The 26,300-nt window shown below is 39.4% G+C and overlaps 1 protein-coding gene across 8 annotated transcripts in view; it reads left to right on the top strand.

Annotated features, from left to right (window-relative positions):
* Window positions 1-26,300, top strand: part of DROSHA (drosha ribonuclease III) — a 131,220-nt gene that overhangs the window by 91,168 nt on the left and 13,752 nt on the right. For 5 of the 8 annotated variants that reach the window (XM_058430118.1, XM_058430120.1, XM_058430116.1 and 2 more), the window contains 8 exons: window positions 4,271-4,330; window positions 5,683-5,782; window positions 9,884-9,986; window positions 11,991-12,061; window positions 16,901-16,945; window positions 18,429-18,586; window positions 19,620-19,736; window positions 20,109-20,214. In XM_058430118.1, coding sequence (XP_058286101.1) covers window positions 4,271-4,330; window positions 5,683-5,782; window positions 9,884-9,986; window positions 11,991-12,061; window positions 16,901-16,945; window positions 18,429-18,586; window positions 19,620-19,736; window positions 20,109-20,214 — 760 coding nt within the window. Of the gene's footprint in view, window positions 1-4,270; window positions 4,331-5,682; window positions 5,783-9,883; window positions 9,987-11,990; window positions 12,062-16,900; window positions 16,946-17,052; window positions 17,327-18,428; window positions 18,587-19,619; window positions 19,737-20,108; window positions 20,215-26,300 lie in introns of those variants that run through there. The other 3 variants (XM_032135357.2, XM_032135360.2, XM_032135362.2) reach the window with 2 other exon arrangements.

Genomic DNA, 26,300 nt, shown 5'->3' with positions numbered 1-26,300 from the left:
TCATACTCCACTGTGGAACTTTTGAGTCACTCTTGGCTAGTGGAGTAGTGACAAAAAAAAGTCCTTTAAAGTCTAGCATATATTTGGTAAAAATAAGAAAAGTTTGTCTTAGGACCTACTGCTTTTTTTTTTTGAGACGTGGTCTCCCACTGTCACCCAGGCTGGAGTGCAATGGTACAATCATAACTCACTGCAGCTTCGACCTCCCAGGCTCAAGTGATCCTCCCACCTCAGCCTCCACAACAGCTGCGACTACAGGCACGTGCCACCACACCCGGCTAATTTTTTTAATTTTTTGTACAGACAAGTTCTTACTTTGTGGCCTAGGCTGGTCTTGAACGTCTGGCCTCAAGCTGTCTCCCACCTCAGTCTCCCAAAGGATTACAGGCATGAGCCACACCTGGCCTGCCCTTTTTTTTTTTGAAACTAAATTATGAGATTATGAATTTGTCAGCTAGACATGAATGTATTTTCTCTTTCTCTCTCTCTTTTTTTCATTTCCCATTATTGGCTATTACGGTTGAGTATCCCTTATCCGAAATGCTTGGGACCAGCAGTGTTTCAGATTATTTTTGGATTTTGGAATATTTGCATATAGTGAGATATCTCGGGGATAGGACCCTATTCTAACTGAAATTCATTTATATTTTATATATATATCTCATATATAAGAAATATATATAAGATGGGCTTGAAATGGCCTTGAAAACCAGATGGGTTTAGACTCACGTAGCCTGAAGGTAATTTTATACAATATTATTAATACTTTTGTATAGACAAAGTTTTGATTGCAAGCTGTCACATAAGGTCAGGTGTGGAACTTTCCACTTGTGGCATCATATTGACACTGAAGAGTTTCAAATTTTGGAACACTTTGGATTTTGGGTTATGGATGCTTAACCTGTAATTGCTTTCCAAAATGATGTTTTCACATAAATTAAAGGCCATAAATTGGAAGGAGGGTTCAGAATCACTATTTCATTGTTCACAACTTACCAGATTTTTCCTATTACCTTTTATTTCCTGTAAAATTCCAAAATGTGGAGGAATAGTAGGGTAGAAGAATAAACTTACTAATACGATAAGTGAAATGATAGCAGTTGTGCTTAAATTTCTAAGTAGATGATTTGGTAGCTAAGAATAATTTACAAATATTTTAAATTTTCTACTATATATGAAACTATAGGGATACTTTAAATATGGAAATTAAACTGGCACACATGAAACAGAATAATACAGATATAATCTAATTTTGTTGTAAATGAAGTGATAAGTGTTGACTTTTTGTGGGAATGGGGGCGGGATGGTGGGAGTTAGCCCGCACCCCTGGAAGCTCCAGTACTTAGGGTCGGCCTCCCAGTTGACTGTAGGAATGAGTGCGATTTGGGAGAGGTAAAAGGGAAGGGAGCGGGGATGGTGTGTGCATGCTAAAGTTGTGCAGGTTGATCAACATGGACTTGAAAGTTGCTATTTAAAGTAGATAAAAGTGGTGGGTATGATGAAACTAGATGAAGAATGGCCTTGAAAGCCAGATGGGTTGAGACTCGACAGGCAGCTGTTGAATTTTTTGGGGAGATGCAGGTTGGTGTCAGAGAGATTTAAGAAAGCCCCTGTAGTTAGTGAGGCCAGCTTTTGCTCATGCCCAAGCCTGTCCTTTGCTGTCTTTGCTCAGGCCCCATGGGCTCTGCGTGTCCTCCTTCCCTCCTCAGTGCATCCCTTTGGTTTTTCTCCCCTTATACATCCCCAAACTCATATTTTCTCTTTCAGCAGCCAGCCTTGAAATAGACATTCAGGTTCTTTTCATACTTAGTCATCTCCCCCCCATCCTTCCAACACCTCTAGTGAATGCATAAAACCAAAGATAGTACATAACCCTTTACGTACTATGTTTTTTCGTACACATACATACCTATAATGAAGTTTAAATTATAAATTACGCACAGTAAGAGATTAACAGCTACAATAATAAAACAGAACAGTTATAACAACATGCCTTCTGTACACCAAACCCCATGATATGCAGCTTACCTATGTAACAAACCTGCACAGGTACCCCTGAACCTAAAATAAAAGTAAAAAGTAAATAAATAACAGTATGCCAGCATCATGACTCTTGTGCTTTGGGACCATTATTAAGTAAAATAAGGATGACTTGAACATAGGCACTGAGATACTATGACAATCGATCTGGTAGCCCACATGGCTACTAAGTGACAGCATAGAGATACTAGAAAAAGGGATTATCCCAGGTGGAATAGGGTGGGACAGCACAAGATTTTACCATGTGGTGAAGAACAGCATGCAATTTAAAACTTATGACTTGTTTATTTCTGAGATTTTCCTCTTAATATTTTTAGATTGTGGTTGGCCAGGGGTAACTGAAACTGTGGAAAGTGAAACCATGGGTATGGGAGGGCTGTTGTACAATTCCATACAACTTATTATTTCTCCAGCCTACTGTACTCTCAAGCAGGTTTGTCTCCATCACTTCACAGATAGCCTATCAAGGGCCTCAGTGACTTCACAGGACTGAATCAGTGGTCTGTTCTCATCTGACTTGAATCTAAGCAACAGTGGGCATAGCTTACCACTTCTCTCTTGAAACACATCCTTCCCTATGGCTGGAGGATACCATGCTGTCCTTGAGGAGAGCATACTGGCTTCCTTTTCCTCCTACCTTCCTGGCCAGGTCTCCTTTTCTGGCTTCCCTCCTGCTTGACTTCTCAACTTCGGCACTCCCTGGGTTCGTTCCTGGGACCTTTTTTTCCCTCTGGCTGCATCCTCTCAAGTGGTGTCATATGGTTCATCACCTGAAATTCTGTCTAACATTGACCAACCCTAAAGATTCATTAGCAACTGTGTCCTAGCCCATGAGCAGTAGGTTAATATCTAGCACTCTACCGGATCTCTCCATATGGATATTTGATGGGCACTTCGAAGTTAACATGTCCAAAATGCACCTCTTGCTTTTCCCCCAAACCTGCTTTCCTTTTGGTCCTCCCCTCCACAGTAAATGGCACCACTCCTCACAAACTACTTAAGCTAAAGCCTAGCCATTGACCTTCATTCTTTTCTTTCACTTAGCTTCCAAATCCCAACTCCAGCTATCAACAATTCTTTTCAGTTCTGTCTCCAAAATGCATCCCAAATATGACTGTTTCCCTCCTCTGCACTGTGACCTCCCCAGCCTAAGCCTCCCATGCGGGAAAGTCTCCTTGCATCTGCTGCAGCCTCTCCTCAGTGCTTCTCTGTCCTGCACTCAGTGTCTCACAGCAGCCAGTGTGGCCTGTTGAAAACCTAAATCACTTCATGTCATGTCTGTGCTCAATCAAAGGGGCAGTGTGAGAAGCATGTTGGTATTGAGAGGAGGTGCTCCATTGGCTTCACTGAGACACAGGAGGAGGTTTTCCGCGGGCCACCTTCTTGGTCGTTTCAGCCTTGTATGCGAAGATGAGAAAATAACAGCCTGTGGGATATGACTTCATCATATAATTAAAGTCTAAATAAAGTGTGATCTGTGCACTGAGGGAGAAGTATTAATTTTGATGAGAGGCATCGGGCAGGGCTTCATAAAGAAGATAACATTTTTGCTGGGCTTTGAGGGATGAGTAGATTTTCAGTGTGGCTCATTGTATGAGAGAGAGTGGAAGGCTCTGGGGTGGCGGGGAACTTGGCCTGAAGAGGCACACTGAGTGTCTTAGGTGATGCCTCTTTCAGAGAGTGCCAGGCAGTTTTGGAGCAGTGCCCGATGAGTGGATAGGATAGGATAGGAGTGGGTAATGAGACTGAAAACGTAGATTACACCTATTTTGAAGGACTTCAGATGCTGGGTTGCGTTTAGAGTTGGAGTGATGGGGAACTGTCTTTAGGACACTGTATCAAAACAGATTTTCCAGTGGTCAGAAAATCCACTGAAGGCATCCTTCTTTCTGTCTTCTACCTGATAGTAGTATGGAAATACTCAGGATTGTTAGTGAGATATCACCTTGAAGGCTCTGGATGCTTTAAGTCTGGTTCCCAGGGGAAGGAAGCCCCCTGGTAGAAAGCCTGACCCACGTGATGTGATGTAATGTACCTCTCCTTCCCATTAGGCAGGTGCCAGATGCCTCTGGGCTAAGATGGTGGTCTGTGCTCTTAATTATGAGGAATAGGGAAGGTGGTTTGATTACTAAAGGAGCTAACCTTCATGTGCTCTTTTGTTGCGGGGGTTGGGGGGTGGGGGGGAGTGTTAGTATGCTGTATTAAGTAATCTTTTTAATTGCCATTGTAGGATTAACCACAATGAACGGTTGGAATTCCTGGGTGATGCTGTTGTTGAATTTCTGACCAGGTAATTAGGCTTTTTTGTTTTTTACAATTCCTCAATAATTACATTCTGTTGGTAACGTACTTATTACATTGCTTTCTTTGTAATTAGCCAAATAAGGCATTGATACACCATGCATTTTATCTCCTTTGTAGAGCTCAGAAGCCACATGTCTGTGGCACTTGCCCTGACAGCTCGCACTCACTGATGCTGTAATGAATGAGATTATAAGATGAAAGGCTGGTGTCTCTGTCCTGTCAAGTATATGTTAAAGTTGCTTACGGCCACAAGAGATCAGCTTGTCTTGGTCTAGATGCTTCAGAGCTTATATTCAATTTGTAAAGAAAGGGATGATATTTTTAAATGTCATTTCATCTTCTAGGATTTGTCTTTGATCCCTTTCTTACTCTTTCTGATCTCAAGGGAAGTAAAGCTTACAAGTAATTTTAATGACCAGATTTTCGTGTGTGTGTGTGTGTGTGTGTGTGTTTGTGTGTGTGTTTCTCTCCAGAAGTGTTTTAGGATCCTTAATTTGAAAGTAGGGGTAGGATGCCAGGCGCGGTGGCTCACGCATGTAATCTCAGCACTTTGGGAGGCCAAGGCGGGTGGATCACCTGAGGTCAGGAGTTCAAGACCAGCCTGGCCAACATGGCGAAACCCCATCTCTACTAAAAATACAAAAATTAGCCAGGTGTGGTGGTGCATGCCTGTAGTCCCAGCTACCTGGGAGGCTGAGGCAGGAAAATCACTTGAACCTGGGAGGTGGAGGTTGCATTGAGCTGAGATTGTGCCACAACACTTTAGCCTGGGTGACAGAGTGAGACTCCGTCTCGAAAAGAAAAAAAGGAATAGGGGCAGGAAAGTGTGTTTTGCTTTTCTATACTGACACAATTTCTCTTTTAAAGGGAGACAATACATGCTTCTCTTGGAACTCTCTTGAGCTGTTTTTATTCTCTTTAGGCTATTTCTTTTCACAAGATGGACATAATCAGGAGAAGAGACTCCTCTCTCCAGGGGCCACACATAACTCAGCCCAAGGAAAAGCATTTGTTTCACTCCCAATTTTTAGTATTGAATGTGTTTGCTCTTAGAGTGTGTAACTGATTATTCTGGTCTTTGCTGTTATCAGATTTCAGAGAAATCTTTTAACAGAAATAAATGTGAAAATACGAGTGAATGGTGCTGTCTAGGTTTTAGCACATTCAGATGTACTGTTCTTACCATTTAACTTTCAGAGACTTTAATCAGATCCTTTAGTTTGATTCAGCTAATATCCATTGCACAGATACTGTGTGCCAGCCCTGTTTCTGTGACTCAGAGCCACAGACAGAATGTTGTGATGCATATTTATTCATGTACTCCTTTTTTTTTTGTAGTGTCCATTTGTACTATTTGTTTCCTAGTCTGGAAGAAGGAGGATTAGCAACATATCGGACTGCCATTGTTCAGAATCAGCACCTTGCCATGCTAGCAAAGGTATAGAAAACATCTGCAGCATTTGTAGTTACGTCTGACATGTTCTTCTGCGGTCCATGCATAATTTTGCGTTTGAATAAGTAACTCTTTAGGATATATTAGGGGTGTTAATATTTTATAGACCAGGAAGTATTTTTTGCTGGGTTTTAAGGATCCAGTCTTATTAGTTCTTTTACCTTTGTGAGTTTCACCAGCAGCTAATGAACTCCACAGTGAGGTAACTTGAGAACAGATGAAGAAAAATTTGACAGATGTGCATGAACAGAGTTAAACATTTGGGGAAAAGGAACATGAGAACAAAGCAAAAGAAATGAAATATACTGTATTTTCCCTTTGTATAGTATTTCTGTAGTACATTTATTTTTAATTTATGTTAACAAGCCCAATGATAGCTTTGAACAGAATATTACAGACCATTTTTTATCCACTAGGGGTACTTTCTACACCTTTGAGAATCCCCCAAATCACAAATCCTATTAAGATTTAGGGTTTAGGCTGTTCCCCTAGCCTCATTGACTTAGCTCAGTGACTAACAGAACCTTTTCATTATTCAGATAAACGTGATCTGATTTGATGTTTCCATCTCCATATGATGTCTTATTATAATACATCATGGCTGATAAGAACATGGATACTTGCACTGACTCATCAGGGTTCCAGTCCACACTCCTCCTCTTATAAACAGATGGCCATGGACAAATTGACAAATTGTTGTTCTCTTCTCCAAGCCTCTGCTTTCTTGTCTGTAAAATGGAAATGACATTAGCCCTTGGCACACAGTCTGGTTGTGAGAATTAAATGAGATTATGAGTTTTAATGATGTCATTTATAAAGTGCTAGGCATAATACTTGTTTATAGTAATTACACAAAGATGTTAATACTTTTGTAGGGGCTGTTTTTATTGATGCTACTCATGTTCTTGTGATAAATCCTTACATTTTTTAGACCTTTGGGTTTATTTAATAGTAGGTAGAATGGTGGCTCTTAAATCCGCAAGCACTGGGGATCCACTGGAAAAACTTTTGTGGGTTTTGCCTAAAGTAATTTGTATCTTTTCTTCATTTTGATATAAAAGTTTGATTTTGATAGAAAGAGTTAGATAAAGCCCATCCTAGCTTTATGACTGGTTTCTTAATTTGATCTTGCCAAGGCATTAATTATATTCAAAATGTGGTTAATTTTAGCTTATGTGTTATCAGTAACACATTGTTTTATCTTATGTGATAACATCATCATTGTAGCTACAGTGGTAGGCTTTGAACTGGTTTTAGTGGCATTTGAGAAAGTAAATATTGATGTCTTAATGAAAACCTGTAAGCAACCAGGTAAGCTAACTTGGTTTTAGCAGGCTCACAATGAATGAAATTTCACAACTCTGTGTAAAACTGCTTAAGTGTTTGGTTGATTTAATTGTCACAATGCTTCCTGATCATTCACATAAATGCCACTGGAAATACATATTAATAAGTAGGTAGTCACTCCGTTCCTTATTGTTTTTAGTTTAGGATGTAATGGAATGGCATAATTATTTTTCAAACACTTGTAGGGAGGATATTTACAAAGTGTGGGGAATTGCCGTAGCATGAAAACAGAAGCTATTATATAACCCATCGGGTGCTGTACAAAGCCATGACTAATGACAGAGGTGACTAGTTTCTCCCTTCAGGGATTTCTATGTGGTCTTCTTCCACCAAGCCCAAGGCTTGCCATTACCATAGTACTCAACACCCATTGGCTGCAGCAGAAGGCTGTGGCAGTCCCACCTTTCTTCTATCTAGACCAGTAGTCCTTAACCATTTGGGAAGGAAGGGAATTGATGGAGAATTGTTGACCCCTTTGAGAATCTAACGAAAGCTCTAGGTCACCTTCCAGACTAATGAACATTTTAACACATAAACAGTAACACACCACTCTATCCTTTTTAAAAGTTGTACTAATGTCAGGTGCAGTGGCTCATGCCTGTAATCCCAGCATGATTACAGGAGGTAGGCCGAGGCAGGAGGATCACGAGGTCAGGAGATCGAGACCATCCTGGCTAACATGGTGAAACCCCGTCTCTACTAAAAAATACAAAAAAATTAGCCGGGCGTGGTGGTGGGCGCCTATAGTCCCAGCTACTCGGGAGGCTGAGGCAGGAGAATGGCGCGAACCCTGGAGGCAGAGCTTGCGGTGAGCCTAGATTGCGCCACTGCACTCCAGCCTGGGCAACAGAGCAAGACTCCTTCTCAAAGAAAAAAAAAAAGTTGTACTAATGCCTACATGGAAAAATAAGAATATAGAGACTAGAAGAAGTCAGGAAATTCACATCACAGCACTCCAGAATACAGTAGATGTTTATAAGATAAAATATGGCTTGCAGTCTGCTCGCAAGCAGGGCTCCAGAGATAGCAAACAATTAAATTTTCCCAGTGAAGTTGTGAAACAGATGAAATTTACGTATTCTAGTATAAACTCTTGCACTTTGGGATCAATTTTTAAAAAGAGGTATTTTCTGCTATTGCATTTGCGGTAGTCAAAACTCATTTGAGTATATTTTATAATCACAAATTTCAAACAGTATAAAATACTACAGCATATATGTCTTGTTTTTATTGTCTTTGTCTTTTTCCAATATGAATAAATATGGATATTTAAGATACATACTGAGACACACAGCATCTATGTCTTTTGTCTGAGGGCTGGTGGAACTCATATTGTCCTAGGCTGTTCATTGACTTGTGATTTGTTCCATGTTATGTGGCATGTTATTGCTTAGTATTTATTGAATTGAATTACGTGGTAATGGAAATGGATTTATTGCATATTTATGCAATGTTTGTATCTTTCTTTTTTATGGAAAGAATTATGATTTCCATTTATTCAATCTCAGGAGTTGTATAAAAAATATTCTTTCACATTGTGTCTAGTTCTAAAAGGCTGGAATTGATTTGTATGTTGTAATGCCATGGGATAAGAAATAAGCAGCCACAGAGATCAAAGTAAAGGAAAACTGTGAGTAAGATAGTGAAATGAATCCAGAGGTAAAGTTAGTATACACTGACGTATTCATCACCCCTACACCTACAGCCGGGCTACAAATTTGGCTCTAAACTCTTCTGAGGCCAAATCAGAAAAGGAAACACAATTTACTATGAGTGCTATTTTCAGAGCCCTTAAGATCAATCCAATTCATTGCTCGGGTCTCACTGAACCCACAGAGAGATGAGTATGGAAACCTTATGAGGGGAACACAAGTGCAGAGGGGTCCCCAAATCCTCACAAAAAATAAAAATAAAGATTTAGAAGTATAAGGCCTTTTGAAGTCTTCTGAGGGTCGTCACTTACTCTTCCACATAAAAATCTATTTTGGGCCAGGCGTGGTGGCTCACGCCTGTAATCTCAGCACTTTGGGAGGACGAGGTGGGTGAATTGCTTGAGCTCAGGAGTTTGAGACCAGCCTGGCCAACCTGGTGAAACCCCGTCTCTACTAAAAATAGAAAAATTAGCTGGGCATGGTGGCGGGTGCCTGTAGTCCCATCTACTCGGTAGGGTGAGGCAGGAGAATCACTTGAACCCGAGAGGTGGAGGTTGCAGTGAGCCAAGATCATACCACTGCACTCCAGCCTGGGCGACAGAGCCAGGTTCCGTCTCAAAAAAAAAAAAAAAATCTGTTTTGTATGGTGCTGACATTGTCAGTACTACATGACTTGAGTCAAAGACGTAAAATTGACTTTCAGAAGTTTCTGTTAGGTTTGTAATTCTCTCCCTAGGCATATTGGATGAACCGAGGGGCTTGTAGCAGAATCTTATTCCAGCCTGGGCTAGTGCTTGGTCTGAATTTGGAATTGGAAAGTTCAGATCTTATCAATTCTGAACCTACTTGAACTATTGGAGTCTGTAGAAGCCTGTTTGGGAAAGAATTGAGTTAGTGAAAACTGAGCTGTATGTATAGGACTTCTAATGAATGTTAAACTAAACTCTCTCTTAATAGATTCATGGATTTGTAACAATTACGCTGCCCCCATCTCGTCTCCACGCTAATCTCTGCAAGAGATGCTGAGTTACTATAGTTAAGATTTTGGCAAACTCTGTCTTACGTTTTGTCATTGTGAATTTTGTAGAAACTTGAACTGGATCGATTTATGCTGTATGCTCACGGGCCTGACCTTTGTAGAGAATCGGACCTTCGACATGCGATGGCCAATTGTTTTGAAGCATTAATAGGTAATTTCTCTCTTCTTCAAGAAGTCTACTTTCTTGCATGTCTAAACAGTCTGGAGAGCACATAAAATTTAGTGTGGAAACTTGGGACAGAATTACTTGTCCCAAAGCACATGAGGTTCCTGGGACAACACCTACCACCTTGTATTATAGTTATTTCAGTTCCTTCAGAACAGTGAACGTGCCTTTTTTTTCATTCTTACCGCCTGAATTGGTGTCTGATGTCATGTAGATGCTTAGTATTTAATGAATTGAAATGAGGTGGATTAATATGGAGATGGATTACTTTCCAGATTTGATTCAGGATCACATACATAAACAAACAGATTAGGTTGCTGAGAGGCTCCAGTGTTGCTTTTGATTAAACTATTTGTAAGATTTCTGTTTTAAACATCTTGAGAATACCACATTTTTTAAACCCCACCCAGGGTTTGAGTCTGTATAACTGTTATTGATTCACTTGAAGCAAGACCGATGTTGACATTTCACTCCTCACTCAGGCACTTTACTTCCTTGGCTTCTTTTTGACTGTAACCAGAATACAATTGGCCATTGGTACAGGAAAGTTATGAAGAGTTAATTAGCTGGCGATTGCAAGTTTGTATGCTTTACAATGAAATGTTACAGTAGATTGACAATTTGTTTTTTTTTTTTAAAGTAAATGATTAAGTACATTTTAGCTTTCAAAGGGCTTTGTTCTTATCATTTTTGCCCTCTTCCTTTGAAAATGAATATAAAAGCTTCCCATTGTAGTTTCATGCTGATGATAGTGGGAAGAGAATGTTTAATAATTATCCACAGTCTTTTCACAGCTATGTCTGTTTTTCACAAATATGTCTATTTTCAAAGAATTTGTCGCATGGAATTACTTTGCTCTGTACACATAATATTTTTGACAGTTGGTGTTACCATTGCCTCCAGAACCAGCCAGACATGAGTCAATTTCCTGTTCCATCATTTATCAGATCTGTGTCTTTGGCAAGCTACCTAATCTCTTTGATCCTCAGTTTCCCCATCTGTGAGACTGTGAGATGGAGATAGTATCACTTACCTTGCAGAGTTGTCGTAATGATCTTAATACCTGATTCTGGCAGCATCCAATCCAGAGCAAAGCTCTACTTCCTTAAGCTGTCCCCTCAAATCAACTAATATGAGCCTAAATCCTCTAAGTCTTTTCTAACATCCTCCTACTGAGGTACCCCATGAAAGTGAAGATAAGAACGTGGAAATGCTTTGCATGCTACCCAGGACATAAGTGTTTCCCAAACCACAACAGCTGCTACCACTGTTACTCTGACTATCATTGTTACAACTATCAATAAATAATGAATGTCTTTAGTTGTCAAAAGCCCTGGTAACTAAGTGCTTTAACATTTTACATGGAAAAGTAGCCTTTCTGAAGACAAGTGTAAACATTTGATTTCAAGAAAATATGACTACTCTGTTGTAATTTGTACCCAGTTACAAAGTTACCACAGTACTTCCTGGTTATGATTCACGAGTGTCTGTGCCTAATGCCTAATTATTCCAAATTAAAGGTAAAGCTTCCCCTGATATTTTATTTGCAGATGCCTTCATTGATCTAGACTCAGGTTTTGTCTATCAGGTTTTTTTTTTTCCTTAGGTATCTATATACATTTGATCTGAAACGTAAACTATAAGTGCATAAAATAAAAGAACATTTGCTTTACTAAAGTCAAGTATTTGTGCATTGTTCCCTTAGTAAGGTTTATGCCTTTACCCTTCATGATAGTTGATATTTGGCCTCTTTTACTTACAATATTAGATTTAGATTTTAGTAAATCGAATTTCGTATTATTTCAGTCTAATTTGTAACACAAAGCATAGCAAAAAGAGGGGAAATGTCACCTTTAAGACAATTGCTTCTGAACATGTTGATTTGTTTTCTGTGAGTAGTTTTTGGCTTGCGTTTTTGCTTTTTATAGAGATATGTCATTTTCTTTGTTGTTGGAGACTCTCTTTTGGCATTCTCTGTTTTTCATCTAGGAGCTGTTTACTTGGAGGGAAGCCTGGAGGAAGCCAAGCAGTTATTTGGACGCCTGCTCTTTAATGACCCGGTATTTCTATGGAATCATTTGATTTTTTTTTTGTTATATATTATTACAGAAGGTTTTATTTCAGCTGGTCTTTGTAATTTGAAGAGAATATAGGAGAAACAAAATAGTCAGATCTACCATAGATGGGACATTTCAAGTACACCAAAATGGCTTATTCAACTCTTGCAAATGGAAAGTTCCATGGACTTTACACAAGGAGTTTTTCTTTGGCCCGAACCTGTCTTTCCTCATGGTCACTTATAAATTAAATGTGAATACAAATGTAATAGGACTTCGCTTCATTTTGAAGTGTCTTGAAGCAAATTATGATTTTATATTTTAGAATCATTGGGTATCTACCCCATGCAGGCTTAGTTGAAGTGATAGCCTTTTGGCTTTTCTGTGTATGATTTGTTTTTATGTAAATTATGTAGACTAGATAAATGTTTATTTATTTTTAAAAGTCAGTTCATGGGGAGTTTCTGATAGGGCTACGGATAAAGAGTATGAAAGTACTTTTTAAAAAAGCAAATTGTAGTTTAAGAAAAAATGATAGATTCTAAAATAGTTTCTGTTGTTACTTAAATATTAAGCTATTAATATTGCCAGAGATACCTTTTTAATCTTGCATGTAATAGAGCACACTGGATGCTTTCTGCACCAAAACAAGTCAATTTAACATTTAAAGGGAGAAGCAACTCTGTATTCCAAATTGAAATGTCATTATAATTGAATGAAATAGCCCTCATGGAGCAATAGAGAACACGGGAAGCCAGTTTTAAGCCTCTGTGAAACCTTCAGCTTAAAATGGCTGTCAGACGTTATTACTGTATTACTTTGGGTAGTTTTTTTAAAAAAGGATCAATAGTTTTGGAAAATATGACCTGGACAATGTTCATATCTGAGAATTTGATTTTTGTATTTGTTTTTCTAGAGATATGTGATGATTTTTATGTGTGAATTTCCTCCTTATGGGAAGATTATCTACAGATGTTCTGTGTCCTCCATTTTTGTCCTGCACATATAAACACATGTGCATCTTGATTTGCATCTGTACCAGATGGTGTGTGTTTTAAGACCTTTTCTCAAATCTTAAATTTTCTTTGTTCTGGCCTTCACCTTTTGTGGGTCATTTCAGCAACCTCTTTGCTCTCTTTCCTTCCTGCAGTCTTGTCTGTGTGTCCCCCAGCACCCTTTAGACTCCTTCCCCCACCCCCACCTCCTCCCTGTCCCCTTCTCCCATCTTACCTGCATCCCCCAATCCACTGTGTTCTGTTGTTCTGTTTTGCTGCAGTTTTCTACGTGTCTTCTTTAATTGCATCAGTCTGTTTAGATTCTTTTCTCTTTAAACTGCCTCTCTGTCAGTTGTCTACTTAGTGAGCTTATCTTGTGTTTCCAGTACCTAGTGCAATGCTGGCATGTGCAGCGTTTAATACAGATTTGTTAGAAGAGTGAAGTGAATAAATGACTGGATTAAAAGCAGAGTCTGAACATTATCTTACAAGCGGGGTGGTTGAGATTCAGAATTTGTTTTAGTGTGTCTTTTGTGAAACTGTATAAGGCTCACAATGTATGAGTTTTCCTCTTGAGCATTTTGAAGTACACAAACTTGGACACTGACTCATTTCACATCTCCATATTGTTTTCCACCTGTTAGTTGTAGCATGTGAGAGATATTAGTGAACCAATGTACTTCTTTTTTGAATAAGGCATCATGAAAGCCTAATTAGCTAAAGACAGCCAGGGACAAACCTTGGCGATTGAGTGTCTGCAGTGATCCTTAGTCAGAGGATCATAATGGCATTTTACAGCAGCTGCAAGACCTTGAGGGAAACATTGCTTCCTGTTGACTTTGCTGCTGGCTTTATCTATGTCTGTCTTCTTAGCCCTGTAAACAGCAGCGCTGTTTTTTTCTTTTTCACCCTCAACTGAGTTTTACTCTTTCAGCCCCAGTTTTGCTGGTTTTGTATTTTGGTCTTTGTGTAACCCTTCATGTTTGACCCAGTACGTTCAGATCCATTGTTTCATTTTGATTATGTTAATGGCCCACTTAGAAAGACAGAGGGGTGTTAATGTGATTTTTCCTATGCCCCCGCTTTCCACACCTTTTCTCTTTACACATCTGTCCCAGTACCTCTGACTCAGGCCTTTTCTCTGGAGCTCCAGAAATTGGAAAAAGTGTCTTTTCAAGTTGGCTCTGGGCACCTTCTCACAGGGGTTTCACAGATACCTCATTTAAACATGTGTAATATTGAACCCATCACTTTTAACCCCCAAACATGTTCCTCCTTCCTTATTTTTATCTTCTAAACCAGAAACCTTAGGATTTATTTTTGTCCCTAAGCTTTCTTCTCCTTTTATCTGATCAGTTGCAAGATTCTGTCAATTCTGACCCTAATATTTCTTGAATTGCTACCCTACTGCTTTCATTTTTGTCCTCCTCATTTCTCACTTGAACTCTAACCGACTGTCACCCCCCACCGCTCCAGTCCATCATTCATACCACATTTCTTCTTTTCAATATGCAGATTTGGTTATGGCCTTTCTTGCTTAAAATCTTTGGTTACAGCCTCCCAAGCGCTATATACTACATAACATAGCATTTAATAGTTTTCATAATCTGACTCTCAGCTGTTTTTTTAATCCCTCTTTGTGCCATTCACTAGGAATCACCTTTTCGTGCCTATGTACTTTAAGACTTATTATTTGTGTGTTTCTGGTGCCCCGTTTTTGATTCTCACTCTCTACTGATTTGCCAAAATCTTCATATTCTCAGGACACATCTGAGGAATCATCTCCTCTTTGAAGCTTTATCTGACACCTCCAGGCAGTTTTCCTAACACTTATATGTATGTATCTCATTATTATGAGACTTACCAGAATGTATTAAATTGCACTTATTTACCTTCATTCTTTCTCACTAGGCCTCTTTAGGACAGAGCTAGGTATTCAGTAAAAACATGTTGCATGAACAAATGACCTGATCAGACTATTTTCCAGAAGAGCCAGCTAAAGGTAGAGACCTTGCCTAAGGTCCTTGAGCTAATAAATGGTAGCACTGGGGTTCCAGTCTAGATCTTTTCAGTATATTTCCCGACACCAAGGTGCAGCAGAACCCTATCTCGGTGTCTACGGGGTAGATGAAAGGAAATGGACAGGTGCATTAGTCTGGTCATGAGGTGTTATGCTATTACACCAAGATGGGTGGCAGCAGACATGAAAGGAGAAATCAGTCTTGTTTGGGTATAAGACATGAAGGCGATAGAAGAAAGGTGAATCAAGATCGCTGGGAATTTTGAGCCTTGGAGACTGGGGTTGGTTGGAAGAAATAGCTGTTTATCATTATTGTTGTTGTCATCATTATTAATAGTAGTATTTTCTATGGGCCAGCTCTGGGTTTAATACTTTGAGTGCATTGCTCAGGGTGTTCGTCATAGAACAGCTTGAGTAGGTCCTATGGTTATCTTTGTCTTAAGCTTGAGGACATGGAAGCTTAGGTTAAGTGACTTGCCAAGATGGAATCAGGATTGGACCCAGGTAGCCTGACTCCTAAGCCTGCCGTCTTCTGTAACAGATGCTCTAGTTTAAGGAGAAAGGTGAAAAGTTATCATTTGATCATGTTCCATATGGGGTAATAGGTGCCCATGTGATATTTAGAGTTATGGACTGGGAGCTTAGGTAAGAGGTCAGTGCTGCAGCAGAAATGAATGAGTAATCCAAACTGAAGTAGTAAAGCATTGGAAATAGTGGAATTCTCCAGTGGAAATGGTAATGAATAGGTCAGGCAAGGGGCTGAAGTTTGATAAATATCCACTTAGGGTGAAAGGAGGAGGAAAAAAGCATTGAGAGAAAGTTGTAAGAAGGTAAGAACAATCAATATAATTTGCACTACAGAGATTTCAAAGGAAAGATTTCTGAATTGGTTAAGAGAAGTCCTTTAAAGTGCCCCAAAGAAAGTTTGATGTTTAAATGCTTTTAAAAAATATTATTTTAAAAACCCTGAGTGTGTTTTATTAAGATATCAGTTGTGCAAGAAATATTAGGTATTTTACTTTATCACCCTGTGTGTTACAAGTGGTACTAAATTTTCCTATACTTCTTCTCCTCTAAAAAAAAAACTTAAATATTTTTTCCTCTTAAAGAATTATTTTTTGTTATTTATTTCAGAAATCTAACATCAAGGTCGGGAAGTAAATTCAGTCAGAGGCTCCCTAGAGTCTGAAACTAAAGGAAAAACACTTTAATCCTGAGGAAGTTCTCATTATAACCTCTAGATTTAACTCAGTGGATAAAGTAATGTACTAGGGGTTTCCATAAAATTCACTCATTCCAGTAGTTCAAGTGAGCATTTGTAGTGACCCACTGTAAAAGCATGATCTCATAAACGTAAGATCTTATGAAGACGACATGGGGCCTTTTCCACTCCATCTTAAAATAGCTCCTATGATAATGAATTAGTGCCTGAAATAAAGGACATTTGAAATGCGTTTTAATTACAAAAGGCACAGCTGATGCACATTTCTGGATAATGGTAAGAAAAAAAATATGATTAAAAGAGCAGCTTAGTGCAGTGTATTAGGTTAACCAAATGTGTAACTTAGTTTTAAAAGGTGTCTGACTTCTGGGACTAGAGGTGGCTCTTTTCCCCCCCAGCTTAATAGGCTAATTAGAGTCACTACAGGCGGTTTGAGTGGTGAATACACTTAAAAAAAAATTAGTTTGCCAGCGCTATTGAATTTGCCATAAGTGGAGTCAGCGTCCTGAAATAGTTCAGTATTTCAAATAATGACATTTTATTTAGTACTCGAGAGTGCGTTAAATGGCTCCCTTGAGCATTAAAGGCATCACTCCATTTTCCAGGACCTGCGCGAAGTCTGGCTCAATTATCCTCTCCACCCACTCCAAGTAAGTATGACCTCCCTGTCTGCAGTGAGCTTTATAACGCCAGCTATTCATGGTACTTTCCTTTGCCTTTTTTTCCTTTCCCACTTTTGCCTTTTGATTCTCTTCAGTGGCATTGTGCCTTGAAGCTGAGGTGTCAGACCTGGAAAACTTTGGAACAATAGTAGAATGAACCCGTGCATTGTGTTTATGTGGTCTGGAATGGGGTAGGGGGAGCATTGGGAGTCATCTTCCCTCAACGAGGAAGGAAGAGCTACTGTGTAGTTATGGATGCCCCACCACCACCAAAAGGTGATATTCAAAGCGTAAAATGTTGACTCCAGTATATCTACACACTTGCTATTGAAGGGAAAGTGTTAATAGTACAGAAGCGAGTCTGAGCATACTAAAATAGTAGAACAAATACAAATTAACATTGTTAACATATAATCTAATCTGGATCTTAGAAATTGAAAGCTTCAAATCAGTGTATAAAACCTACTGTAAATTTAAAAATTAGTATAGTGTGATAGCTTTTCACTCAAGATTTTGGAATTTAAAAGCTCTACATATGGTGGTGACACCTATTTCCCCAGATGGTTTAAGAATTCTTACTATTCTTTGCCTTTATTTCTGTTTTACTTTGGGATATATGCATATATGTAAACATGCATATGTATCCTCATATACTTATTTTTATATATGTATATAAAATAAATGTAAGAAGTGGTTGAACTCTCATAAGAGGCTTTACAGTAAGAAATGAAATTAATTCATTAGCGTACTTTAAAAATATTTTATTAATACATGAGTGCCCAAAGTTGTTGCAAATGTTCATTTTAATCACGCTTTTCATATTTGCTCTCTGCTAGTTGTTAAAGGCTCATTGTTGGAGCACCACCTGTCTAGTGGTATAATAATCTCCAATGTACATTGAACTCTGTTTTAATGATGCTCATTGCCAAAATAGGTTGGTCCCTAGAAAACACAGTAGTAAATTACTTTAATGCAGTAGTTTTTAAAGGGCAGACCCAGACCAGCAGCATCTGCATCACCTGGGAACATGTCAGGAAGGTAGATTCCCAGTCTTGATTCCAGACATAGGAAATCAGTAATCTTGGGGGCAGGGCCAAGCTGACTGCGTTTAACATGCATGCTGGAGTTTGAGAGCCATTGTTTTACTAGATATATATATTTTCTACCAGCTGTTCTTCAGCTTGCATCTCCTTGGAGAGTTAGTATAATACTTGGGATTTTGAACTATCTGTGTACAGTACTTGGCCTTGAAATTTGGTAGAAGATTGGAAAATATTATTTGAACCTTCTTTAAATATTAGATTTGTTTGCCATTCAAAGAGATGAGAAACGAGCTTCCATGCTTTATTGGCATTTCAGAAATTTCTGCTCATGGGAGAAGGAATTTTACAAAACACCATCCTAGAATTGATCATTACACTTATAACCAAAAATGAAAAAATGATTTTTATTTATTTCTATTTTCCTGTAGCTACAAGAGCCAAATACTGATCGACAACTTATTGAAACTTCTCCGGTTCTACAAAAACTTACTGAGTTTGAAGAAGCAATTGGAGTAATTTTTACTCATGTTCGACTTCTGGCAAGGGCATTCACATTGAGAACTGTGGGATTTAACCATCTGACCCTGTGAGTTAAAAGTTCTCATGTAGTCTCAATGTGACCATTTAGACGAGGCAGTCCCAGACCTTTGGAGCATGCCCTTCGAAGGAATTGGGATTTCAAATATATTTCCAGGAAAGTCACATTGCGAGGTGGGTGAGCAGACAGACCTCAGTGTGGACCTGGGGTTATGCTCCAATCCAGTGTTGTTGGTTCCATTGTCATGCATCTTGGTTTCTCTGTGAAGTTTTAGGAGAAGTGTGAAGGAAGTATAAACTTTTTCCCAGCAGGACAGATACTAAATATTTTAGGTTTTGTGGGCCATGTGGCCTGTGTGCAGTGATTCGACTCTGCCATAGTAGCATCAAAGCAGCCACCGATGAAATGGAAATGAGTGAACATGGCTGTGTTCCAGTAAAACTTTATTCTTAGAAACAGTCCATGGGCTGGATTTGGCTCTCTGACCCCTGCTCTAGATGAATGATTTGAAGGTGAGCTAGTGAAACAATTAAGAAAATAAGCAAAATTTTACTTCTTTGGGGTTGTTTTTTGTTCATTTTTTTACTCTCCTCTTCCAAACCAAATATTCCCAACTCTCTTTAAACTGTAAAGATGAAAGATTCTTATCACAGATTTTTTTGTTTTTAAACTTGGATTCCAGCTTTGAATAATGGAGTATGTTATTTCTTTTTCTTTCTTTCTTTTTTTTTTCTTCTGACAGATCTCACTCTGTTGCCAAGGCTGGAATGCAGTGGCACGATTATGGCTCACTGCAGCCCTTGACCTCCTGGGCTTAAGCACTCTTCCTGCCTCAGCCTCCTGAGTAGCTGGGGACTATAAGCATGTGCTACCATGCCTGGCTAATTTTTATATATATATATATACACACACACATTATATATGTATATACACACACATTTTATATATATATACACACACATATATATACACACATTTTTTATATATATACACACACACGTATATATGGCTAATTTTTTTATATATAGCTAATTTATGTATATATATTTTATATATATATACTTTTTTTTTTTTTTTGTAGAGATGGGGTTTCTTCATATTGCCAGGCTGGTCTCAAACTCCTGGGCTCAAGTGATCCACCTGCCTCGGCCTCTCAAAGCACTGGGATTAGAGGCATGAGCCACTGCACCCGGCCAGAGTATATATTTCAATAAATTTAGCAAAGAAAATTCTTGGACCTGTTGGCTTTCTTTCAAGATTGTTGTTTGTATTATGCTTGATTTTTCAATTTATGCTCTTCAGCTTCTGACCAGGCAGTGTTTACCAGTCTTTATTTTGGCAATCGTTTAATCCTTAGATAATATTCACTTTATTCTTCTTTAAAACTCAACCTATATTAACTCAGATCTCTTCTCAATCGAGGGGCCTTAGGGAATTTTATTTGGTTTTGTGCTTTAAAACAAATGAACACATTGTCTTTTTAAGTCATGCCTTTTTTAAAATTCTGGGTGTTCTTTTGGAAATCCATAAATGGTTATTGATTTCTTTACACTGATGTTTCTTCTTCCAGGGGCCACAATCAGAGAATGGAATTCCTAGGTGACTCCATAATGCAACTGGTAGCCACAGAGTACTTATTCATTCATTTCCCAGATCATCATGAAGGACACTTAACTGTGAGTTTGTTAAATCACTTCCTCCAATAAGATTGCTGTAAAGCCAAGTGAAGATTAGAGGGGTCAAATATATATCTATGTAATTGATTTCTTACTCTTAGTGACTTTAGCTTATCATATGGCTTTGTTCATTTCATTGTGCAAATTGTATACAAAGCACATATGCAATGAGAGCTCATTTTATACTCCTTTATTTACTGACTGCCTACTCTGTGCAAAATATTGAGCTAGGCCTCATGGAAGGACCAAAGGTAAGTTGACACCAAGTCTGTTTACAAGGAGCTTAAAAATTATTAGAGGAGATTAAAGCTTAAATAACCACAAAATAAACACTATATATATATATCTATCATGAGTTTATATATGTAGATACACACTATAGAAAGCATAAGTTACTATAACTAAATGCAAGGTAGAACATGTTAAATATCATAAAGAAGCCTAGGTAAATTGTTGCACTTGTGCGGTTTAGGAAAATACGAGGTTTCTTCTATCTGTGGAGTTCAAAGAAGGCTTCATGGGTGTAATGATGTTTGAGCCTTTAAAGATGGTTAGGATTTGGCCATTGGGATTTGGTGGGAAGAAATGTCTGTGCAAGGGCAGTACGCACACTGGGACTGCAGAACAAAAAGCCATGGCTTAAAAAAATGAGAAGATTGAGAGGCAGTAGGGACTTAGTTTGGTTAGACCATGGCAGAGTTGAAAGGGAGTTACAGAGACAGGTTTGATTTATACACAAAGTGAAATGGTCCCTATGCCTCTTATTTTGGTTTCATTTTATAAAACTTTCGTGAGCTTTTTTATTTGCTGCATACTGTTTTTACTCTGAAACCAATCAATAATATCCTGAAATGGTGAACAAAACGTCCAGAAGGAGGTCATGATGATCTCTTAAGGCCCAAGGAGTAACCTTTGAGAAGTCCCTTGAGGACTGGACATTGAGAAAGCAAATACTTTATTGGGCAAAGAAAAATATTGGTACACTACAAGACACTTAGTGCAGTCTGTCTTTATTATGTTGAAGCAAATAACAAGTCTTTGAAACTTTGCATCTCTACAGGTTTTATGTGTGTTCTGCTTTGAATAGAATTGGATTTTATCTTTGTAACTGTGAGCCCTGGAAATAGTTTATGTGAGACATAAATATTGGAACTAGAGCGAATATGGTGACTTGGCTGTTCAGATGTCATTTTTCAGTGGAATTTCTAAGCCTAGCATTCATTCATTCAATGAATATCTCTTGAGTTCCATCATAAGTGCTGAGGAATCAGCAGTACTCTTTTTTTATATCAACAGTTTGATTACCATTTAAAGTTAACTGTTTTTAGGTGGACAAGAAAGTGTCTTTTTCAGGACTTAATATTAAATTCATAAGAAAATATAAACATTTTTGAGAAATGAACTATTGTCTAGTATCTCACTATTCATTAGAAAAACAATAAATTGCATGTTCAATATCCTCTGACACTTCATACGTGTCAGAGTATCTGGCTGGCCCGAGAAATGGCCAAACCAACTAAATAGTTTGAAGTGGTAATTCATCTTAGGGCCCTATAGAGGCCACTTTTGAAAATGTTTACTTTAAATACACACATTTCCCCTGGTATTCCTACAAAATTAATTGTGAATGCTAGGATCTTATAGAGATGGGAAGTTTATTGTTTCCCACCTGCTCACTGCATACATTTCCCCTCCCACCCCACTCCCCCACCCCGAGCATTGAACAGTAAGGAAACCAAAACTCAGGCATGAGTCCTGCCCATGATCTAGAGAAAGATAAAACTAGGACTAGATGAGAGACTCTAGTTCTATGTTCTTTCCAAAGTCACTTCAATGCCAGAAGTGTAGTTTTATCCAAAATGTATTTAACAGCCCCGCTATCTTAATATTAGAAAGTTTTTGACCAGCTTATTACAATGATGTTGACAAATGATAAAATTATGTGAAGGCTTTTTGAATTACATTCACAGAATGCTTTGGTAAAAATCAGCAGGACCAGCAGATCTGCGGGCAAGACAAAGACAAAGAAGAAGCTAAATGCAGATTCTAACACATACCAACTCCCATTAGCATTAACATGGCTGCTCCCTCCTCCTTCTTGAAACACAAGCTTTGTTGGCTTCTGTCACGGTGCACTTTCCTGGGTTTCCTCTTACCTGTTTAGCTACTCTTTCTCAGCCTGCTTTGCAGACACATCTTAGTCTCACAGCTAATAAACAGTCCATATCTAAAATGCTCACTCTTAGGTCATGTTCTCTTTTCAATAGAGTCTCTCCTACAAGTCTTTTCAATGTGTGTCATCAGTTTCATCTTACTGGCAGATGACTTCTAAACTGATCTCTTCAGTCCTATCTCCTTTCTGAGTTCCAGCCCTAGCTGCCTTCTCAACGTCTCAACATGTGTAAGACTGAATTTGTAGTCTCCTGCCTGGGTCCTCCTCCAGTATTCCCTGAGTAATTGAACGGCGGCATCACCCATTCAGTGTTGCATGTCAGAAACCTAGGAGACATCTTGAATGCCTCTCTCTATCTCCCTTTTCTATATCCCAGTCCATTCACAAGCCTTGACAGTGTTACTCCTCGAGTATTTCTTGAATTTATCCTCTTCCTTATGACCTTTTTTCTGTCACTCACATCCTCCCTACCTGCCTTACTCACCTGGACCACTGCAGTTTAATTTCTGTATAACTATCAATACGTTACAAGGGCCAGGTATGGTGGCTCATGCCTGTAATCCCAGCACTTTGGGAGGCCAACCTGGAAGGATTGCTTGAGCCCAGGAGTTTAAGACCAGCCTGTGCAACATAATGAGACTCCATCTCTACAATAAAATAAAAAACTAGCTTGGTAGAGTGGCATGCATTTGTAGCCCCAGTTACTTGGGAGGCTGAAGTGGGAGGATCGCTTGAGCCCAGGAGCTATGGTTGCACCACTGCACTCCAGGCTGGGCAACAGAGCAAGACTCTCCTCTCTCTGTCTGTCTGTCTGTCTCTCTCTCTCTCTCTCTCTCTCTCTGTGTGTGTGTCTTTCTCTCTCTGTCTCCCTCTCTCTCTCTCTCTGTGACACACACATACACACACACACACACACACACACACACATAGTTACAGTGTGATTGATAGAGACCCAGTTGAAAGGAGTGACGTTTATTAAATTGCAAAGGATAGGAATCTGAAGGTTGTGTTCATGCAAAACATAAGGCAATGCAGCATCTTCCTGTGAGAGGAGTGGGCTCCTGGAGTCCCCAGGTGTCTCCTGGGTGTATCCTAATATTTGAAAAGCCTGCCTTTGCCATTCTTACAGGCATTTTTGAACTCTATCTGAGAGATGGACAGCCTCTCAGGCAGAAATCCTTCAAGAGGCCCAGATCCCAGGCCTTTGTGAAGTCATTTTTGCAGCTTCCTACCCTGGTCTTCCTATGTCAACTCATGCCCCTGCCCGATCCATTTTACATGCTGCAGTCAAAGGAGTCTCTTCACAACAAATCTACACTGGCCTTTCATCTACAGTGACTACACTGTGACGACACCAGCCATTCATCTTCAGTCCCCTTTGGTTGTTTCTTTTCCTCTCCCCACCTCTTAACATTGGAGTGGCCCAGTTCTCAGTCGTCAGACCTCCTCTCTGTCAACTTCTGCTCCGTAAGTGATCTCATTCTGTCTGTCTCATGGCTTTGAATACATCTTTACACTACTTCCTAATTTGTGTCTTTGGCCTTTTCCCTTTCCTTTTCTTGTAAATTTGTTTAAGTTCTGTGTAGATTCTGACCACTTTTACTGTTATCACCCGGTCTGAGCCACTGTAGTCCAGATTATTAGCCATAACCTCCCAACTGATTCATCCCCCGCGCCCCAGTCAATTTTCAGCACATCTAGGGGATCATTTTTAAAGAGAAGCCAGATTCCTCTTCTGCACAAAACCTCCCAAACCTTCCCATCTCAAGAGTAAAAGACAGTGTTGTTACAGTCACCTTATATGAACTGGCTCCCTGTCTCTGACTGTTTCAAAAGACTCTTAACATTGGCCTGTATGCCAGTTCCTGTAGGACACTAAGCAAGCCCTTGCCTCAGGGCCTTTGTGGTGCATTTTATCTGGCTGCAGTATTGTTCTCCTGGTAATCTATACGGCCAAATCGCTCACCTCCTTCAGGTCTCTGTTCAGATGTCATCTTATCAATAAGGCCTTCCTTAACCTACCCTGAATAAATAGGCAACGGCTTCCCCTTGTCACTAGCATACCTCCTCAGCCTGGAACCTCTCATGTCTTTTTCCTCCTTAGCATATAGTATGTAATGTACTTGTTTACTATCTGTCTTCTCCGATCAGAGTGTAAACTCCATGAAGGCCAGAGTTTTTGTTTGTTTTCTCCGTTCCTGATTCCTTGGTCCCTGGGCAGTACCTGGCATATCAGTGCTCAGCAAGTATGCTTTGACTGAATGATCATCCTATCCCAGCTTAACTCTCTACAGTTGCTCCTCAGATCGTTTCTAAAGAACAGGCAAAGCCCTGGGTGGTCTGGCCTTGCCCGCCTGCCCAGCCTCATACCACAGGCTCTTTTTCTCGCTCTGCACCTCTGCACTGAGCTGCTATTTGCGTTTCGCCAGGCCTCCTCCTGCCAGCAGGCCTTTGTGTATGCTCTTCCTCCCCCTGGAAGCTGTTCTGTTCTAGCCCGTACTTTTATGTGCCTGGTATCTTCTATTCTTCCTTTAGATGTCCTTTCTGGTGTGACTTCTGGATGCGGGAAACTTTCCCTGACCACCCTTACCCATCCCCACCCCCCAATCAAAATTCTGTGTTGTTTTCCTTCCTGGCCTTTACCTCAGTTTGCCTACCCCAATAGACTAGAAGTTCTTTGAGAGCATGTTTTTGTTCATCACTGTATGCTCAGCAGTGCCTGGCATATGATAGGCCCTCAGTACATCTTTGCTAAATAAATAGAAGAGTGACAATTGTGCAGTCAGCTAAGTCAAGAGAGAAGAGGCAGTGGCACTGGAGGGAAGCGGACTGTTGCTTTATATATAAGGGAAGAAGCGGAAGGCTTACTTATGAGTGTCTAAGGATTAAAATTAATTTAAAATTTGGAGAGGATTACTTATTGCAGTTGCATTGGTTGGGGGATGGCAAATGATTCATTATTGTGATTAAAGAGCACACAGCTACAGTAATTCACATTGGGAGGCATTAATTAGCTTTGAGCCGTTCCCTTGCACACTTAAAGGGAATAAGGACAATTGAGCAAATGTAATATGGCTTTCAAGTTTTGAATGCTGATAGAGAAAAACATTCTGTTCTGTAAGTTGGCTATTCAAAAAGGCTTACTCGGGAAGGAGTGTTAGGCTTATCCAATTGTTCTAGGATAACCGAGTTTGCATTGGGTTACAGAGGGAAGAAGTTCTGTTTCATATGCTGAAGTTTTTAGTTTTTAGGTTGGTGTATGCAGTAGGGTCAAGGTATAAATTGTGAGAACGCGTCAAAGAAAGTGTTTATGCAGGCCAGGATGCCTGTCATGTAACCCTTGGAAATCTTAAGCCATAGGAGTTTTCTCCTCTGTATCATTCTTCTTTGTTAGCCTTCACTCTTTGCTAAAAATAGTTGCTAATCTCCATGCCTACTGTGTTCAAGGCACCGTACCCAATGGTGGCATGCACTGTAGTGGTGATGAACCTACAGGTTTTTTTTGTTTTTAATGATTTGGGATAATGGGAAAGAGAGCAAGGATTACAGACAAAAAGCCCAAGAACCAGTGATCTAATCTTGCCCTGCTGCTTCCACACAGCACTGAGCATAAATCATTCAGACAAACAGGTATTTTATCTAAAAGATCTCATTGAGAAGATAGATTCCACAGCCTCCTGTTTGAGGATTTCTGTCACTGACATAATTTGGCTCTTTGTATCTGACCTGTATTTGCCTGCTAGCTTTTATGTACCTTTTCTTTAGTTATCATGGGAAATGGAGACCATCTGGAGACCACTCTTGGTATAATAGACCTGTGTGGCATATCACTGTCACTTTCAATAGTATATTCTGCTTTCACCCCGTGTTCTTATATTAAGCCCTCAAAATAATAAATCACAGTCTGCTTATT

The sequence above is a fragment of the Hylobates moloch genome, unplaced genomic scaffold (assembly GCF_009828535.3).
Source record: "Hylobates moloch isolate HMO894 unplaced genomic scaffold, HMol_V3 SCAFFOLD_17, whole genome shotgun sequence".
Lineage (NCBI taxonomy): Eukaryota > Metazoa > Chordata > Mammalia > Primates > Hylobatidae > Hylobates > Hylobates moloch.
Note: the sequence above shows the minus strand (reverse complement) of the source record. Positions and strands in the feature narration are given on the sequence as shown.